The following is a 21,429-nucleotide window of genomic DNA, read 5'->3' as shown; positions in this document are numbered from 1 at the left end:
TTAAAAGAAAAAGGGGAGAGGTTTGAATAGTTATGGGAGGTACTAAAATAGTATTGGGAATTAAAGAAGCAGGTAAATAAGTGTGGTGAGATTCTCTGGGCTTGCTCAAAGATGGCTCGAAGAAGAAGGAATCCCTTCCACCTTGAGAATGGATGATAGAAACAATATCTTTCTAGATAATTATGTTTCAAAGTGATATCTCTCTGGAGCCTGGGGAAGCTTGTATTGCTGGCTTGTATGATTGACTCCAGTCTGGCAGATTATTTACATGTTGAAACAACAAAGAAAAAAGAATTGTAGTTGCAGATTCTCGAGTAAATGCCGTAAGGAAGGGCTTGTCATCAGGAGCAGATCCGTCTAGTTTAGTCAAGTTATGGAGACTGTTAAAGCTGTGTTGGCCACGTTTAACATTTGGTTTTTCTTTACCAGTTTCTGGTCTTTGTTCTCAATACATTTTGGCTGAATTGCTGAGTTTTGTTTGCAGGATGCACAGCTGGGAGTGTTTTGAAAGGAATGGAAGGCAAAGTGATCTCAGAGCTTTCCTGGAGGAGGAATGACTAGAAAGAATGAAGGACATTTCTGTCCAGAATAGCACCAGGAGTGATGACAGGTTGTGCAGAGCAAGCTTTGTGTGGGGGACACTACCTTGGACTTGTGAACAGACACATCTGTTCCTCTATGTTATTTACTCTTAGACACTGTCCCTTTCTGCCAGCGTGTCTCAGAGAATCTTTTATTTTGTCCTTATGGCTGCCAGTTCATCCACAGCCCACAGGGGTTGTTTCCCTCCAAGAGTGTGCATCAAGCACAAACTACCCTGACATTTTTACTGTCTCCAAAGACAAATCCTGGTAGATTTGTTCTTTTAGGTATTTCCTTTCAAACACTATAGGACCTAAGAGACCCAGCATAGCACACTGCAATAAAATAAGCCATAAAATGGTTTCCAAATGGAATGCCTGAATCCTTTATGAAATGTAAATTGGAAATCTCAAAACATTTTCCATCAGTCTTTCATTTCAGAGCTCCCCGTTTTTGGTTATTCATTGAATTTCCTTTCACTCTCTAAAACTGGAAGTGAAGAATAAAAGAACCAGTTGCACAACAAGCCACAGTGGAGGACCCAGGCTCCTCTCACATAAGTAGTAAACATTTCTGGAGACATAGGTACAAATTAATGACCCTGAGCACTTTTGAGAATAATGTTTCTATGGAATGCAGTGATATGGACAAATGTCACAGCATCCCAGATCTCAGAAGCATAGAGCCTTGTGTCTGGACTATGGCCTGGCTCTCAATCCAGGGTTCTTCACACAGCTCTCCTGTGTCTTGACTGAGAGAGGACCCATCCCACTATCCCCTGTTTCTAACGTAGTGATTAAAGTGAAGTTACAGAGACCAGGGTGTGTTACCCCAAAATGCTTTATATGAGAAGTACCTTTCTCATGCCTGCAGGAAAGGAATATTTCTATCTTTTTGACAGAGAGTATCTACTCCAACAGAACTTGCTGGGTTCATCTTGTTTATTTCCACTACATCTTACTTACCAAAAGCAAAAGCAAAAAAAAAAAATCTTCACCATGGCAACCCACTTTTCTTTTAAAGCTACCATAAGAAATACACAGGTTTGCTTATTTCAGATTACTTAATTTGTTATGAAGTCTCTCAGGCCATGTATGAAATTTATATCATTCTGCCTTTTGTTATAGAGGTCCCTGTATGTACATAGGAAGAAAAGAGGAAGGAAGGATATGCTACCCTACAGAGGGAATTACAATTGGAATCATATTTTTGTCTTGAATTCTTATTTTGTTTTGCATTGTTGATTTGGTAATAATTTTAAAAATGGAAGATAAGTTAGCACAGTGGATACTCTTGTAAACTCTATTTCCTCCTTATACTGTGTGTCTGTCTGACTCCCTCTCTTTGATGTATTTATTTATTTGAAAAAAAACTAGAAAGAAAAACAGAGATAGAGAGCTCTTCTATTCTTTGGGTTAATCCCCAAATGGCCACCAGGGCTAGGTCAAGCTGAAACCAGGAGCCTGCAGCTTCCTCGTGGTCTCCGATATGGATAATAGGAGCCCAGGCACTGAAACTATCTTCCTGTGTTTGCAGGGATCTGGATTAGATGTGGGACATTTGCATTCATAGAAATACCAACATGGGATGCCATTCATGACATCTGGTGGTAGTTTAGTCCACAGTGCCACAATGCTAGCCCTCTACACTATTTCATCAGCATGCATTTTAGGGTGTTGGATCTATCTTCAGCCTATTTCTGAAAATTTATATGGGCATTTAAAGGGCACAAAGATTTATCTGAGCAACATGAGCTCAATATGTTAGAGGATTCACATTATAAAAGCAAGACTCAGAAGGAAACACAAAGAAAAACACCCTGCTTGCAGACCCAGTAGTCTTTAACTAGCTGGTCCTGTAGCCTGAACTGAGTGAGCAAATAGATTAGAAGGAGAACTGTTGTTTGACTTCAAGTCTCCTGCCTGCCACTTTAATACTCCTGAATCAGAACAGCTCACTGACAGCTTTGGTCGCGGCCATGTCAGTAAGACTATGCATGTTTTACTGATGATCTCAAAATCACAACAAAACGATAAAGGAATAAACAAACAGGCAAACAAAAAGCAAGGTAATTCTATGTGGAGGTCACCCATAGTTGTAAAGAAGTATGTTGCATTACTGACTAAATCAATGAAAATTTGTGATTCAGTTGATTTCACAGATCACATCTATTCTGAGCACACCCCAATCCTCCAGAGTAAGTCCCCTACTGTTTGATGTTAAAAAGAAATTTTAATGTGAAAAACTATACTGAGGCAGCCATCTCAAAAGCCAGCCAGCAATGTTGAAATGTGTCATTGTGGTTGATTGTAACCTAACACATTCATGAGCTATGCCATTGCAAGAGAATTAACATTTTTTGTCGCTCAAAGTAAGCATTCACATAAATTTTCTACTCTTTTCCTTGAAAATATAAAAAGCCTTTATTTTCCCTTCAGTTCTTGTCAGCATAGTTATTTGTAGTTGTCATACCCATGGGACAGAGGAAGTAAACATATCAGAATTATGTGGGGAAATTTTCAAAACATTTAGCTTAGCCTGTGCTCCTTTGTAGCATGCTACTGCATTTATTTGACACTTTTGAGAATCTTGTATGTTCTGGGGACCACTGTAAGCAGTAGTTTTATAAAGGCAATTAGGTGGCAGTGTCCCTGTTTCTTGAAGTTGAAATTTGTGAGTGGAATATGTGAGCAAATAGCAAAACGTGACCTGGACAGGATAAATGCAGATGGTGCAAAGTATGGCTAGAGGAATTATTTATCATTCTGCACAAAATCTGACTAGGAAAGAGAAATTTCAGTGTGAGTGGTCTGTGGAAGTTAATACTCTGATTCACTTTTTGAAAATGCTGACTGAAACCTCTGAAAGATAAAGCTTTTAGGAAGATTAAGAGTGATACTATTTTCAGTTGTCTGGATCACAATAAGTATTCAATACATACTAAGTGATAAATGAGTGCTAGTTGTAATATTTTGTGGCTTGGTCCTCCTGCAGAGAAAGTCTGAAGTAATCAGTCCAAACTCTGCTTATATCCGAGGTTATGCTTTTAATTCAGTTGAGTTGAGAATGACTAAACCATACTATGCTGTGAATTAAATAGCTCTCCTATCAGGTCCCGTTCCTTTTGCTATTATCTCCTGCCAACAGCAGTCTGTTTCCCACTTTGTGTTTGTAAGGAGCAGCAGACCCACTGTACTATAAAAACAGAGAGCCACGGGGCATATAACACCAATGGCTAGATTCTGTTGGAGGCAATCTACGATAATAGCATTTCTTTTGGTAGGTCAGTCTTTCCCCCTACTCTATATTCTTTTCTTTCTTGTAAGTTGTGGATGATGTTGGATGCCTGCTCTCTGACTTTTACCCACCAAGTTGAATAGTTTCCTTACTCTGGTAAAGCAGACCACTCAGACCAGACGAGCAAGCACACAGAGGAAAAAAGACAAGGTCAAGGGGATGCTGGCTTAGGGCAAGCCTTTTCCAGTTGGTGCTTGAATGATATTGGATAGAAATCATGGCATTGTTGCTCAGGACTAGTATATTTAGCACTGCGAAGTTTTGAGAGAAGGGATTCAAAAGAATTTGGGAGCATAAACTGTTGACACTACGTGTTGAATTCTTACCGTCTTGGGAATTTCTGTAATGTAAAATTATTTGTCTCCATATAACTCTACTATAAGTCAGATTTTACAAATAACAGTAGTGAAATAGTAAAGTTTCGTTAAGGTAAACAGAAACCTTCATGGAAAATAGGTAGTTTCCATTCTCATTTGCAATTACCTCTGCGTGGACCTCTGTATCAATGAAATGAAATGCAAAGGTGGGATGGTCCCACAACACTCAGTGTACATTTTAATAGGGCAAATAGCAGGGAGATTTCTGAAATGTATTTGATGAACAAAATGCTGCGTTGTAAGCTCTAATAAATACCTAAGAAATGTAAGTTCTAAGAAATGTAAGTTCTAAGAAATATCCCTTTCTTTTATTGTCATTTCATTGTCATTTCGTAGTCTGCAGTCCGGTTGTTTTCATCTGTCCCTTAGGAAAACTGAACCTCTACAGCAAGGAAAGGAAAAGTATTGTGCCTCATATTCAGTTTTCAATTATTATGAGATTTTCAACATTTTGATAGATTTCCTTTTGGGGAAATGGTTTAATTAAAGGAGTTAATGGCTTGTGGAAAGAGTCATGATGATACTCCTCCCCAGGAGAGTACAGCTTCCATGAAATAAGCCTTGGTACTGGGTCCAGGCTCTAGCATGTTTGTTATTGTCTAGCTATCCAGTGCCCTGCAGCCTTTATTTTCAAAGATCTCTTTCTTTTCCTTAGAGATAATAAGTTCTAAACACATCAGCTTTATCATGACTGTGCACAGACCTGTATAAATGAGCTGGAAACTTGGTATTAAATACCAAAGACACAGGATGAACATTAAATTCTTAAAACGTTGCATTCTTCTTCTCGAAGAGTCACTTATGTTGTGGCTGGGAGAGCATTCAAGGATGGCACAGGGCCTTGGGACTCTGCACTTGACTTAGGAGACCAAGAGGAGGCTCCTGGCTCTGGGCTTCACATCGACTCAGCTCTGGCCATTTCCAACACTTGGGGAGTGAATCATTGGAGGGAAGATCTTCCTCTTTGTCCTCCTCTCTGTATATTTGACTTTCCAATTTAAAAAAAAAGAAACAGAAAAAGAGTCACTTATTATTGACTAACTCCTCTGAAAGATACCAACTGTTAGGGCTTGGTCCTGCAGAAGCAAGGAGCCTAGAACTCTATTCAGTTCTCCCATAAGAACATAGGAATTTGGGGCCAGTGTCAGAGCCTAGTGACTAAAGTTCTTGCCTTGGACACCTGGGATCCCATATGGGTGCTGGTTCTAACCCCAGCTGCTCCACTTCTCATCCAGCTCCCTGTTTGTGGCCTGGCAAAGCATTCGAGAATGGTCTAAATTCTTGCAACCCTTCACGCATGTGGGAAACTCGGGAAAGATCCTGGCTCTTGTCTTTAAATTGGCTCAGCCCTGGCCGTTGCAGCTACTTGGGGAGTGAACCAGAGGATGGAAAATCTTTCTCTCTCTCTGCCTCGCCTTCATTATGTTAATCTGACTTTCCAATAAAATAAAATCTTAAAAATAAAAGGAGTGTAGGAATTTAACCATTTGAATATCCTCAGCTGCTTTCTCAGGCTTGCCATCAAGGAACTGTATCAGAAGTAGAACACGTGGGACTTGAACCTGTACCCATGTGGGATTCAGGCATCACAGGCAGTTGCTTAATGTGCTCCATCACAAGAAACATCAAGTTATTATGTATGCCTCAGAACTGCACAAATAGAGCTTCCCAAAGACTTGCTGCACTTGTAGAGGCAGGAAAGTTGTATTTGCTGCTGTGAAAGATTACAAATGAAGAAATTACTCTTGTTTCATCTGATAATATGATACATGAAGAAAAATGTCATCCTTTGGCTATTTAAAGATCAATCTACTTTGTGGATCATTTTCATAAATTATTTCCGTATTAGTGGTTAGCAATTAATTATATTGAATTAAACAGTCTCTAGAATCAACATCAGGTTACTTTCTGGATTAGAACACATAAATATTTAGAAATGAGAAGCTAATCCCATAATTAGAAGTCAAAAGTTATTCTTCCCAGTACTGACATACTGAATGCTGTGTTGATCCTTTACTGTGTGTTTTGAGAAAGATCACATAGAATTGTTGGTAGCTTAATCAGTGTTCTGCAGTTTAATTATGAACTCATACTGACAGATTCTTCAACATTATGCAACATATTGCTTGTTTAAGATTGTCTTGTATCCTATAAAAACAACCAACCACAACCTGAAATATTATTTTCTCCATTAATGATTAAAATGTATTTTTCTTTGTCCTCAAGTTTTCCCTGGCAGAGAAATATTACTCTGTTTTTTTTAACAGACTGAATAATCATAGAAAAGCTATTTGGAAGAAATAATTATAGCAAGGACAGAGGTTAGGTGATGACCTGATGGAAGGTGAGTTGATCAGCAATTCTTTTGGTAGTGGGGAACCCGCCCACTTACAGGCAACATACCCAGAATGATGGAGCACAGCTGCAAATGTCATCTGCGAGTGAAAGCTGTGACCGCCAAGATAGAAAATTCAGTTAAGCTTTGTTGTGCAGTGAAAATGAATGATTCTTGTTACTCATTTTTTCATTGGTTAATTTAAATCAGTTGTCGGTAATGGGCTTGGGTGTGTCAGTACATGCTTTGTTTCTTCAATAAGTGGCAAAGAATTCATTTTATATTAATAGGCTACACTATGTTAGGTTAGACATCACATAGGTGCATTAAGTAGCTACGCAGTACAATCACAGAGAATTGGCAATGGAGCACAAAATGATCCCAGACAAAATTTTTCTCAAAACATTTTAGGTTATAGGAATTACAAGATTTTTTGACAAGAAACAATAAAAGGCTAAATCTGCATATTTTAGAACTGTCATCTAAAAATTAAGCAGTGCTCTGTTTTCCAAAACTGTTGACATTTGTCTCACCAGAAAATAAGCACTCTAAATAATACATATTAAATTGAGGTAAGTGTCCTGTGACTAACAGTGGATCATTTACATCACAGAAATAGAGGGATCATAATAGTGGCAAAATGTGCATTAATATGGAACATTGTCAAATGTTACAGTGGCCTCTTGCTTGAATTAATTCCAGAGTAAAATAGGAAAAAATCTGAACAAAACTACTTAAATAGAGGTAAGCATAATCATGAATGTGGCAGTTAATTTGATTTCTACAAGTAGCTTGCTAATAAATGGAAGGAGGAAAATTCATTTATGTCTGGAAATTTCCAATTCCTTCAACAATAATGCTGTGTCGTATTCATGACACATACTGATGTATGGAGATAAATTACCTGTCACTTAATGTGGAAGATACTGCTTAAGTTGTACATTAGATGCATATTAAGTTGTGTAGAAGCTCACATTTCATCTGTCTGTTTCCTCTAGGTAATGCAGCTCATTCATAATGTCATTTTCTTGGATGTGCTGAAGTGGCTAAATGAGCATGGGAGTTATTTATACATTAGCATGGTGTGTGGAACATCACTGTTCTCCGCTTTGCAGAAGGCCAAAGGCAAAGTGACAGGGCTGAATTTATGCAGACTCTGAAATGCTACTCTATTTTAATTAGCATTTCTCTCTGAATCTGAAATAGGAACGAGAGTGATAGTAAAGTCTCATATGTGGAGTGAAGTTGTCTTTTCTTCCTGATAACATGTTTATACCAGTTGGATAGGTCAACATAACAACTATGGGATATTTCACAATTTCCTCTCATGTTGGAGAATTTGAAAGTCCTTTTTAACATAAATGCTCAGATAACTAACGCAAGAGTTCATTACAGTTAAGCATCTTGATGAATTCTGTAGTTCTAAAATGGATATGATGTCACTTAGTTTAAGTAGGAAGAATTTCAATATTTACTGTTAACTGTATAACCAGTAACCTGCGCCTACAGTATGTAACGATGCACATAGCTTGATACAGAAATAGAGCTACAGTCGATAAGGGCACACTGAGGATGTAATTAAAGCAGTCTTTCAGGCAAGCCATGATTTGTTCTTCCCTGAGGCCATCCGTGTGAGCTACTTTGCATTGTCATATCTTTCTACACCATCTGGACCATCATAAAAATGTTGTTCTCAGCAGTGACATCAAAGACAAGAGACACTAAGTAAAACTTACCTCGTGAGAGAACGTTATTGTTGATAGTAATCATCTCTTTTGGGCTTCTCACCTAACGATTTAAAAATATTCTCCCAGCATCCATCTTGTTTTCAATGTTTGGGATTGATGACAAAATTGCTACTTGAGAAGTTAAACAGTTTGACAAAGAACAAATGATAAAATATGAGATGAAAAGACACCTTTAGCAAAAAACTCATTCATTTAAATCACAGTTGTGATGATTATATAGAGATAATGATTGAAATTGTGGGACATGTCTTATGCATTTGGGGTTACCAGTGAAGATTAGATAGGAAGCTGTTAATGGTCATATAAATTCACAGACATATAAACTAGAGCCTTCCTGAGTACACCTGGAAGCAGTGTCACTTTATTTCTTGGAAGGATGAATACCACAGCTTTATCGCCTCTGATTCTGCATGCATACCTTCTGAATGTCTTTGTTCAGATGTTGGTGTCAGGTTGAAATCCTACAACCTTGCTCACTGTGTTACCTCAAAACAAACCTTTGAATTCCTCAAATCTTGCTCACTGGCCTTATTTTTATCTTTACTATTTATCAACTTCCACATGGCTGTAGAACTCATTGTCTTCTTCTCTGTAGTTACTGGTACTCAAAAGCAGTCATGGCCAGAAGGTTTCTGTCTTCTTCACTGTTGTTTCTCAATATGTAGATTAGTTATGGCTCGTGGCAACCGCTAAGAAGAGTGTATTACTCATCAAGTATAAGCGTTACTTTTCCCTTGGGTGTGGTGCTCAGTGTTAAAGGTACAGCTATGCACAAATGTGTGTCTTCTCATGAGGCTAATAAGTAAAAGAATAACTCTTAAATATAACATCTAAAAAGACATGTTCCATGACATATCTGTATGCTTGTAAGACTGATAACTTTAGGAGGTTAAAGCCGAAAGATGATAAAACTGAAGATGGTATTACTGAAAAAAACTGGGAACTTGTAATCTTCCTCTCCATTTTTAGTGAAATTTTAGTAATTTTCAATATCAGATCACTTTGTATGTAATTGCACAGGGGTCATTAGGTAAGTAATATCATGTAGCAAGTTTGTTATTAACAATTTTCTATCGCAGGACTGACATTATGGTGCAGTAGATTAAACCTCTGCATGGAGCATCAACATCTCTTATCAGAGTGCAAGTTTGATTCCCGGCTGAACCACTTGTGATCTTTTTGCAGTGCCCCTGGGAAGGTGGCGCAAGATCCTGCTACCCATGTGGGAGACCTAGATGGAGTTCCCGACTCCTGGCTTTGTTCTTCCCTCCTTCCTCCTCTCCTCCCCTTCTTTTTCCTCTCTCCTCCCAGTCTTTTTTGGAAGGATACTCTTCACAGTGGACTAGGGACCAGTTTAGTGACCTCATTTGAACCTCTATAAAAACTGCTTCTAGATGTGGTTACTTTCTGTCTTCTTAAGGGTTAGGCAAAGTGGAATACTTTTTGAGGAAGGAAACAAATTTAACTCATAACAGTTGCTTTCATTGCTACATAGTGATACTATCATCAAACACAATTATACATTATATAAAGCCATGTATTAACTGGTTGTAAGCTCCAAATTTTCCACAGAAATATTTTTCTGCTTTCTTCATCTGGTCCCATCATCCAGTTACAAAGATACTATGGTTTCACTGATGGGAAACAGAATCAGTTTCATGATTAATGTGCACATTTCCACATTGTTTATAATAGTTACATATAATACCTAAACTAACATCATAGACATAAACATGACTTGGAAGGCTAAACATGGATTTTAGTATTTGCATTGAGATGCCCTATAGTAGAAAATGAATTGTTTTATAAAATTTGAGCAGTTTTACTCTTTGTTCAGCTAGATGTTTTCTAATAAACACACAGATTAAGATGCATATTAATTGTGTTTCACTAAGGCATTTGTCTCGTGAGACCAACAGTGCAGAGAATGCTGGGAGATTGATAATTTCAGAGGAGAGCAAATTCCCAAATATTGAGATGAACTCAGCATAGATAATAATTAATTCATATTTAGATTTTCCAACTATATTCCTGAAATGTGTTTATGAATTTCCTGATAGGAACTGAATTGTTATTTTTATTAGAAGTTTTGCATTTTTGTGGATATAAAGCATGTATGAAACATTTACATATACTAAAACATACGTTCTTGGTTTATTCAAACATATTACTGGGCAATGTTATTCAATATTTATTTCCTTTGCTCAGTTATTACAGTTATTATAGAAATATTTGTCAGGAATAGTATCGATAGAATAGTACCCCACCTGAACTGGGTGCTTGTCATTTACAGAAACTCACAGGTTGCCGGTGGAACACACAGATTCAGATTTTTTTTTTCATTCTGTTCAAATAGATAGCATAGTTCTTAATTTGTGTTTTTTACCCTTTATAATTGTAGTACTTTCAAACATCAATCAAAACAAATTCAATTTCCCTTCACACTTCCAGAGAACACATGATCGAGAGAGTTGCACAAGTCCATTAGCACCTTTGACATCCTCTTTGAGGATTACAAAGCTGTTCAGAGAGACTGCTTTGTGGAAGCCTGTGTGGAATAGAGAGTTGACATAACACTTTTTTTTGCTTTGAAAAGACTATTAATTTTTTTTAAAGAAAAAAATATTTATTTGACACATAGAGTGACAGAGGTAGAGACAAGGTGGAAGAAATATTTCTGTGTGCTGATTTACTCCCCAAATGTGTGTGATAGTCAGATCAGGGCCAAGCCAGTGCCAGGAGTTAAAGGACTCCATGCATGTCTCCCATGTGGGTGTCAAGGGCCCAAGGATTTGAGCCATTTTTTTTTTTTTTGGCTGATTTCCCAGACACATTAGTAGGTAGCTGGATCAGAAGCAGAACAATTGGTACTAAAACGAGCACTCTGTCATGGTACAGGACACCAAGGTCAGTACGTTTCTGTTGTGTAATAAGAATGTTGACAACAGAAAATATCCTTGAATCTTGTTAGCACAGATTTCAACATGTTCCTGACTTAGTTAACTAACCTTCTGCTTTACTGACAATAAGTTTCAAAAGTGAATGTACTTTGATAATGTGTTTCCTTCCTTAACCAAAGATCATTCTACTGTCTTCTCCTAATTTTTAAAAAATTTTAGTTCCATGTTAACTTGAATTTTACTATGCTAGTTTTTCTAATTTGCCTCTTCAAAGAGTGATGTGCCTGAGAATGAGTCATTTGCTATGGCATCTTCTCCTCTTCAATGTGTGTTCTCCTGATACCTGTCTCTCCTGGCCTTGGCATTAGGAATGGTGAGAAAGGCAAAAGAAAAGGAACAACAGGTTGAAAATAATGTGTGTCAGAAGAGAATGTCTGTATTGTATCCACTCTTTCATTACGAACCATTTAGAGATTCATTATAATGCAACCAATTTCAAAGTCATGAGATTTTGCCAATGTGTTACTTCCTGTTGCAGTACTGCTGGAATTCCTTGTTAATCAAATTATTATCTAATATATCTTGACAATAGAATGCTGGACTGTCTGCCATTGTCTGTACCAGCAATGTTCAGGACACACTTCAGTAGTAGAATGATGGACTTATGACTGCTTGAGAAGTACTATATTATTGTAATAATATGGGGGAAGTAAGTTGGGGGAGGAAATATGGGGATAGGAGAGGGGAAATCCCAGAGTCTATGGAACTCTACCATAAAAGCAAAAATAAGGGGAAAAAAGACTACCCAAGGCATTCTTCCACATGCTTAGACAAATGACTAGGAATGTCAGACATTCGTCTGGCTATAGAAAATTTACAGCAATCGTTTTATATTTTTTATACTTCTTTTATAACATTTTGTTTTCCTATCGTTTAATTTACCATTTCTATCTTGGTTCTTTGCTTTTTCCTTGCTTTGTTTAATTAATAAGCAAACTCAGGGTTTAGGAAATCACAAAATGAGGATAGTCACTAAGAGGCAGAAGATTTTTGAATAAATGTGATTACATATCACTTAGAAGTATTTACTGATATTAAGAAGATTATAATATTAGAGTGCAAGTATTCACTTCTAATATTAGGTCACATAACTTTGTAACCTAAATCTCATGAATGAAAAAAGTGATTACTAATAATTGATCTCCATTGTAGTAGTTTTATGACGCTTATCAATATTTAATATATGTTCCACATACAGTTAGTTACTTTCACAGGAATTAATGTATAACTTTTGAAAGTTTGAGATTTTAATAATTTCATTGTGTCATAGAAGAGTATGTACATGAATAGAAAAATACATTTGGAAAAATGAAAATTTGACCTAATTTTAGTTTTGTGGGATAGTAGGCTACATAAAAGTTATTATCCATACAATACAAACAAAACTCTTTGGTAATTAGGATTTCAACTGATGACTCCTTGGATATAGAGGTTAAATATTGATTACATATTTTTTTGGATCTTATTCATCAAAAAGGAAAAAAAAAATAATCTTAGAATATTTATCTTGGAGCCCAGTGTGGTAGCCTAGTGGCTAAAGTCCTCTCCTAAAATGTGCCATTATCCCATATGGGCGCCGGTTCTAATCCCGGCAGCCCTTCTTCCCATCCAGCTCTCTGCTTGTGTCCTGGGAAAGCAGTCGAGGACGGCCCAAAGCCTTGGGACCCTGCATCCGCTTGGGAGACCCGGAAAACACTCAGGGCTCCTGACTTTGAATTGGCTCTGCTCTTGCCGTTGCAGCCACTTGAGGAAAGAATTGGTGAACGGAGGAACTTCCTCTTTGTCTCTCCTCCTCTCTGTATATCTGACTTTGCAATAAAAATAACTAAATCTTTATATATGTATATATTCTTTATATATATAAAGAATATTTATTATATATTAATAAAGGCCAAGAATATTTATTAATATATATTAATATAAGGACAAGAATATTTAATCTATATAAAGAATATTTATCTGGGAGAGAGGGAGAGTGGGTGAGGAGTATCATTATGTTTATATTTACATATATGTATGAAATATGTGAAGTCTATTCCCTTTATGTATAAATTTATAGAGAGAAGTTATTGTTTTTTAAAATAGGAGAAAGGCATGTTGTGTTGATTATTTTATGTTACTGAATTTTAAGATGGGTTAATTAATTAATCAAAATTTGATATAAATATTTGAGACCTCAATTCATTTTTTTAACTTCTTGAAATATTTTATTAATGGCTATCCCTCGCAATTTCTCATCGGTGACATTGACATCAAGCTACAGACTTTCTTATGCTGATTTAAATACAACTTCCAAAATCGGAGTTGAATAAAACAATATAGAATTGACAGCTGCATAATAAGAATGTCTCCAATGCTATTTCCAATCCACCATGAATATATTCAGCCTCTGCCAGAATGCATGGCACATTATAACCACTGTATTTTTATTGTGTTAACTTTACATTTTTAAAGGTCTATAGACCTTTAAAGAATTAAAAATGAATTTGCTAAACAATAAATACTTTATATAATTTTCTTATAACATTTAACGTATATACATGAGTTATTATCTCAACTTATTAGGCTATTTTACTGTATTACTGAATTATACATATTAATTTATAATAAATATATAAATTATGCAGCATAAGTGTCATTACATATAAATTACATCTATTCATATACAGAAAATGATCTTGAGTGTAGTTCAATCATGAACATTATGAAATATGTCCCTCAAGACATATTTCAGAAATGCTACCTAGAAACCTTGCTTCATGGCAGAGTATTAAGCAATCAGAGCTGAATTTGGAAGAGTTGGGTTTATGGTGGTGATTAATAAACATGACATTGAATTTTCTGTCAAAAAAAATGTTATCTGTCAAATAGGTAAATATAGAAAGACAATTATGAGCTATTAAAATACAGTGCCAAGATACACATTTTTTTTTTCCAAAGACGATAGAGACTTTGGCTCTCGTAGTACAGTGAGTATGGTTATAAGACAGGACACGGTCAGCCTTTAGGCAGGTGCCAGGAGGAAATGGTTACTTAGTTGTGTGTTGTGAATCTCTTTCTCTCCATTGAGGCATAGCAACACTATCTGTTGCACAACAGCACACTCCTCCTTATTTGGCCTTACTAGCCGTGACTCCAGTATATTGGAGAAGTCTATATACACTTTTCCCCTGTGGACTAGGTGTGCTAAAAAAAAAAAAAAAACAACCTCAGGATGCACCCACTTCCTGTTCTTTTTACCTGTTTCTTAGGGCAAATGGAATTATTATTTCAGAGGCCAACATGATGATCTCTACAGTTGAAACACTTAGTCTTTCCTATTTTATTAGGTGAAAAGGCCAAAAAATAAAAGCCAAGTGACTGCCACATATGAAGGAACCCACTGCCCAGCTAGCAAAGGAGATAAAATTGCACATCAGCACCACGTGCTGAAGTAGGTGTTGTAGTAGTGGTAGGTGCACAAAAGGAGAGAAAATGACTTGGAATTTATTCAGATTTCCTGAAAGACATGGAACTAGAATTTGTATGAAAATGGTTAATAGGTACAAAATCTAAGGAAAGGGATCTGTTTTTAATGTTGGTGCTATCATAAAAAGGCATGAACTTTGTGTCTTGAAAAATAAAGAAAAACAATAATCTTGCCATTAGCAATCAGATTAACATGATGAGTCTGGTGGAGAAGAATTGTGAAATATAGAAATAGTGACTTTCAGTAGTAACATTGGCATGAAAACCTGTAACTCAAATTCATTGAACCAAATTAACAAAGAAAATTGACTTGCAAATAATAAATTAGAGCACACAGTAGTAATGGTGGGAGGAGGGGGAGTTTTTTTTTTTAAGGTACTTTTTTTTTTAATTAGAAAGTCAGATATAGAGTAGAGGAGAGACACAGAGAAAGATCTTCCATCCGATGATCCACTCTGCAAGTGGCCATAACAGCCATAACTGTGTCAATCCAAAGCAAGGAGCTAGGAGTCTCAGGGGTCTCCCACGCAGGTGCAGGGTCCCAAGGCTTAGGGCTGCCCTCGACTGCTTTCCCAGGTCACAAATGGGGGGATGGATGCAAAGTGAGGCTGCTGGGATTATAACCGGCACCTGTATGGGATCCCAGCACATGCAAGCGAATTACTCTAGCAGCTAGGCTGCTGCACCCGGCCCAAGGCCCAAGGTGGAATGCTTTCATGGTGTGTTATCTAGGTGAGAGAATGAGGCCCTGTGGCATATCCTCAGAGGTAATATTTTTTTTGTGGCATTGACAACCCAGATGTGACCACATGCTCAGGATCTTGATTTATATTAAGTTTACAGGAGAATTATGTGTGTTACATCTAATTTAAAAAAAAAATCTATATAATGAGAATCTCCATTACACAGCTTCTATACATTACATTCTCTTAAGTGAAAAGCCGCAAAATAAAATCAACATGAAGAAAAAAGAAATTAACAACACCATGAAGTTAAATAATTTGCTACTGAATGACTAATGTGTCGCTGAAGAAATGAAAAAGAAAATCAAAAACCTTCTTGAAGAAGATGATGCTACTGTTCATTTCATAGGGATGTATAGTATAGGGGGATGTGTAGTAGCTGTGTAATGGAGACTCTCATATCTAGTAACATGTTATTTAACTTCATGGCAGTGTAAATTTCTATTTTTCTTCCTATTTTGTATTGTGGCTTTTCATTTAAGGGGCGGTGCAGTAACTGTGAAATGGAGGCTAATATACCCAGATGTGAGCATACAATGTAGTATGCATCTCTACTTCCAAACAAAGATGGACTCCAAATGAAACTGTTAACTATATCTTGACAATAGGATGCTGGACTCTGTGTCATTGTCCATGCCCACAATAATGATTGACTGTGTATGAACAACTATACTTTAGTAATGATATAAGGGGAACTTGGTGGGTGAGGGGCAGTGGAATTGGGGAGAGAATAAGGGAAATCACAAAGCCTATGGAACTGTATTATAAAATGATAATAATAATAATAAATAAAAGTATAAAAATCTATAAATCAATGTTTCAATAGATATTTAAATATACAAATCTGTTTTTTTTTTAACAATTCTTATCCTTTATTGACTTAAACATTTTTCATGCACCAATGCTATGGAATTCTAGAGTATTTCCAAAAATAACTGAAGATTACAGAAAAGCAGGCCTGGCACAATAGCCTAAAGCCTAAAGTCCTTGCCTTGTGCGTGCTGGGATCCCATATGGGCACTGGTTCTAATCCTGGCAGCCCTGCTTCCCAGCTCCCTGCCTGTGTCCTGGGAAAGTAGTCAAGGATGGCTCAAGGACTTGGAACCCTGCACCCATGTGAGGGATCCAGAAGAGACTCCTTGCTCTTGGCTTTGTATCTCCAGCTGTTGCGGCTGCTTGGGGAGTGAACCATCAGACGAAAGATCTTCCTGTCTCTCCTCCTCTCTATATCTGACTTTGCAATAAAAATAAAATAAATCTTTAAAAAATACCGAAAATCATGAAAGAAAAATAATAGTGATAACCAAATAAATAAATTTGCTTTTTTCATCAATTTCTGAATTTAGATGGATACATTTTATTTTGATGTTTACAGTGCAAAGAGTAGTTTTCAAGGGTAATGATTTGCATATTAAAAGGGACTGATTAAAAGGGACTTTTCCTTTTTTTAAAGACTTTTTTTTTATTTTTAATGGAAAGGTAGTTACAGAGAGAAGGAGAGATAAAAATTTTCCATCCACTGTTTAACTCCTCAAATGGCTGCAACAGCCAGAGCTGAGCTTATCCAAAGCCAGGAACCAGCAGCTTCTTCTGGGTCTCCCTTGCAGGCACAGGATCCCAAGACTTTCAGCTATTTTCTACTGCTTTTCAAGGTCAAAGGCAGGGAACTAGATGCAAAGTGGAACAGCTGGGACAGGAAGCAGTGCCCGTGTTGGATCCTGGCTTTTATAAGGTAAGGACATATCCATTAAGCCATTGTGCTAGACCCTAAAAGAACTTTTAAATATCTTTTTTTTTTAAAGATTTGTTTTTATTATTTTTTATTGGAAAGGCAGATATACAGAGAGGAGAGACAGAGAGGAAGATCTTCCGTCCAATGATTCACTCCCCAAGTGAGCGCAACGGCTGGAGCTGAGCCAGTCCGAAGCCAGGAGCCTCTTCCAGGTCTCCCACGCGGGTGCAGGGTCCCAAAGCTTTGGGCCGTCCTTGACTGCTTTCCCAGGCCACAGGCAGGTAGCTGGAAGGGAAGCGGGGCTGCTGGGATAGAACCGGCGCCCATATGGGATTCCAGGGTGTGCAAGGCGAGGACCTTAACCACTGCGCCACCGCGCCAGGCCCAGAACTCTTAAATATCTTAATTGTATGTGTAATGACTTCACTCAGAGAGATTTGGTGATGTACTTAATGCTGTCCCAACTTTATAGAAAAGACAAAATGAGGCTCAGCAAGCTTAAATTAAAACTGTTTTATAAGAGGAAGAGCATTTTTCACTATGTTGGCTTTTTTTCCATTTGATTCAGGCTAGAATGTTAGTTGTAAGTCTCCCTATCTGTCTCAGGATTCTTCCACACGCTATGTTTATTTAGGCTGTAAAAACAAACGTGAATGTGTTGATTTTCTTTTTTTAAGCTTTTAATGGGTTTTAATTTTGGAGCTTTATCCAATGAGAATTAATATGATTAATTTATCCTAACATTTAACTTTGAATGTTTATACCCATATTTCCTTTGAGAATTTTAATATTCTGCCAGTAAATATCATCTACTGGCATATTGATGATCATTATTTTTGGAAACATTTGCATTTAAGTTATAGACTAAAGTTAACCCAATGAAATTTACTTTACATTTCAAGTAAAATTGAAACTTCCTTTTCTAAACACTGGTAAAATTTCCTTAAATAAACATCAAAATATTTGAAACATAATTTTCCTTTTGAAAAATTTATGGAATAGAAATATTCAAGAAACTGAAGGTAAAGATCAAATGTAATTTTCTTATCAAGCCCTTTGAATTTGCTGGGATTAAATCTTCCTTTAAGGATTTTATTAACTTTCATTTGTATTATATTATTCCATTGTACTTGTGAGTTTACATTTCCTATTTGGAGACAAGTGAAAGGTGATTCCTTTATACCCAGATGTGGTTTACGAGGTCTGTTGAAATTACTAATATTAGAGGGAATTCAAGCCTGCAAGGTAAGGAACCTGAAATATGTGCCAAAAAGGAAACTCTGTGCTATCTGAAGTTCACCTGTTTTATTCATAGACAAGAAAGGTCTAAGGATAACTTGGTATTTTCTTTGGCTTCCCGATATTAAAGAGGGCAAATCAAGTGAACTGGTCTGCATTGCTATAGAGCAGAGGAGGAGGATATGAAACTAGGTTAAGATGCTGTCTAAGGCCAGAGTCCAAGCCGCAAGAGAAAGGAACCTGGCTATGTGATCCACTGCCCTTCAAGATATGGCCTGTGGACCCTGTACCTTGGCACTATAGGAGCCCAAGTACAAAAGCACATCTCTGAACCCTAACTTAGACGTGACGTTGGGCTCTACACACAGACACACAGGTACGCAGATAGATGTGATACGTGAGATTAGCATCACTTAACTAACTAGCTAGCATCACTTCATTTTAACAAATGAGTAAACTAAAGTCCAGAGAGGTTAGCCATTTACTCTTGTCTATCTAATTTATTGTCTGCATCCTTCAGATTCAAGCATTTTGACTTCCCCTTCAGCTGCACTCACCTTCATTTACCACCAGTATGACACATGAAATTCTGATTACTTTGAATTTTTGAAAAATTAATTGCAGGAGTTGGTTTGTTTTTAAACTCTGAAACTAACAGGTCACCTTAAAAAGTTCAAAATTAAACTCTTGAAAAATGTAAAACCAATTAATTGCATAAGAAGTCCGGTAAAATTGACAAAAGGTCACTCAATTGTAACTTATTATTCTGTGATCATCTGGAAAACGCCTCCATTCAGATTAATCAGTATTAAAAGTAACTAACTAAGAAGGATTATCTTAAAGGTAGAAAACCAACACTTCAATGATTTTGGATATTTTCAAATAGAGATCTTCATTATTCCTCAGATTTTTAACAATTCCTGATAAATGCTGTTTTCACAGTTAAACATGCCAATTAGGTTTAAGAACTAACATGCCAGTAAATTATTTCTACAAGTTAGTACACATTAAATTTCAATTGTTGAGTAAAAAGCTCTAGTTTTTGTTTCATTGTTGAGGTTTCTTAAAAACCATGCAGAAATTCTCAATCCATGGTAAAAAAATTATCTTTGATACAGTTGCCTTGCATCTGTGAATTTTCATACAAAATTATCTCCTTTTTTTGTTTAATATCATACACTAAATTGCTTTGAGGGGAAGAGTGCAAAACCCTGTCATTTCAAGAGATGAGCATGTTTGCATGACCAGCACCATGATAAGAATGAAAATTTCCTGATGGTTTTTGTGTATATATCCAACTCCCATCTCTAACAACCAGTATCCCCTACACTATTCTCTGCAGTGTGGTTTTGTCATTTTGAGACCCTAATGGAAGTGCAATTATGTGATGAGTAACCAGTTGAACTGACTTCATTCTGTCAGCATTTGCCTTTGAGATAAATTCGAGTTATATTATTTGTTTGCTTCTTTTATGTCTATCCATGGCTTACGTCTTTTGATGACTAAATATTACTCGCTATAGGAATGTACCACTTTGTTGATTCACCTGATAAGGAGAACTGTGGGCATTTCTAATCATTGATGATTATGAATAGATTATGTTTCTGTCCAAACGTGCTTCTGCGTCTTCTGGGACAACATCTGAAAGTAGATTTGTGGTAATGTGTATTTATGGTAAACTGGCAAGCTGTTTTCTGGGTGATACATCATTTTGCAGTCTCACTGGTAACGTAGTAGAATTCCAGTGTTCAGCAGTGGTAATATCAGTTTATCTGAGTTTCAGTATTTCTAATATGTGTGTTGTAGGGTTTCCTAATTTTTAAATTTATTTGTCTCTAGTACATAATGGTGAGTATTTTTCCTGTGTTTATTGCCCAATCATTTTGCCCGTCTTTATTTTGAATTATTGGATTTCTTCATTTGTAGAGTTAAGAGTTATTTTATGTAGTTTAGATACAAGTCCAATTCTGGATATGTGATTCACAGATATTTTCCTGCTACTCTGTAGCACATCTTTTTAGCATAAATTTCACAAATAAAATGTTTTTAATTTTGATATTTATATTCTGTAAGCCTTTTCATGCTTTCTCAATGTATTTGTGTGCCTGCTTAGTATTTTCCATTAATTACGTTATTAGGTTTGCCCCAGTGCAAGGCGAGAGGCAGATAATGTTTACAACAATTACTAGTTCTATTACACCTACCAGTTAATGCACGTGCAAATTTCAAGTTTTAAATTTTTTTCTTGGACAGTAATACACAAGGGGGGTAATCAACATCCAAATCAACACAAGAACAGCACTAAAGTTCCTGCAGGTCCCTGCTGCTTCTTCCTTTCCCTAGCCCCGATGGTAAGGCTAACTACTACCCTACTTTTTAAGAACAGAGTATTTATTATTTTGACTGTGCCATGTAAATTAAAAACCATAGATGTTCACATAGGACAGAATTCCCTAAAACCGCTGTCTTAGTTAAAATCTGATGTTGGTATTTTATATTATGGAATAATTCAGTATGACCTGCCATCTGACATCATTGGCTTAATGATCTCTTCTTCAGATTTATCCATGTTGTTGCATAGTGGCATAACTTGTTCATTCTCACTCAAGTATAGGTTTTATTGTATGTTCCCTTTATCCATTCATTTCAGCCTATGTGGTTAAGTAGTTTCTACTTTGGTGCTACTGTCAGTTATGTTTCTATAATGTTTTAGTGCATGTCATTGGCTAACCATTCGTAATGTTTGTTGGCTTGTGTTTAAGAGTGAAATTTTAAGATCTGAGAGTATGCATGTGTTGAGGTTGGCCTAAGATTGCCAACTTTTCAAATCAATTGAAATTTTTATAATTAAATGAGATCTTGCATAGGAATTTAGTGGGGAAAGAGGTATAATGTTCAGTAGTTTAAGCTGTTAAGATTAGACAAAATGCACTCTGCGAATTTTGACC

At 36.6% G+C, this 21,429-nt stretch overlaps 1 protein-coding gene across 17 annotated transcripts in view; it reads left to right on the top strand.

Annotated features, from left to right (window-relative positions):
- Positions 1 to 21,429, top strand: part of NRXN1 (neurexin 1) — a 1,050,610-nt gene that overhangs the window by 173,647 nt on the left and 855,534 nt on the right. Inside the window, exon 6 of one of the 17 annotated variants that reach the window (XM_040993710.1) lies at positions 15,275 to 15,313. The exons of the other annotated variants lie outside the window; for them this stretch is intronic. Within the exon in view, the coding sequence (XP_040849644.1) occupies positions 15,275 to 15,313 (39 nt within the window). The remainder of the gene's footprint in view (positions 1 to 15,274; positions 15,314 to 21,429) is intronic. 17 annotated transcript variants of the gene reach the window in all.

This window comes from Ochotona curzoniae, unplaced genomic scaffold (genome assembly GCF_017591425.1).
Source record: "Ochotona curzoniae isolate NIBS_2020 unplaced genomic scaffold, NIBS_Ocur_1.0 contig_883, whole genome shotgun sequence".
Classification (NCBI taxonomy): domain Eukaryota; kingdom Metazoa; phylum Chordata; class Mammalia; order Lagomorpha; family Ochotonidae; genus Ochotona; species Ochotona curzoniae.
The sequence above is the reverse complement of the archived record's forward strand: the minus strand, read 5'-3'. Positions and strand labels throughout refer to the sequence as shown.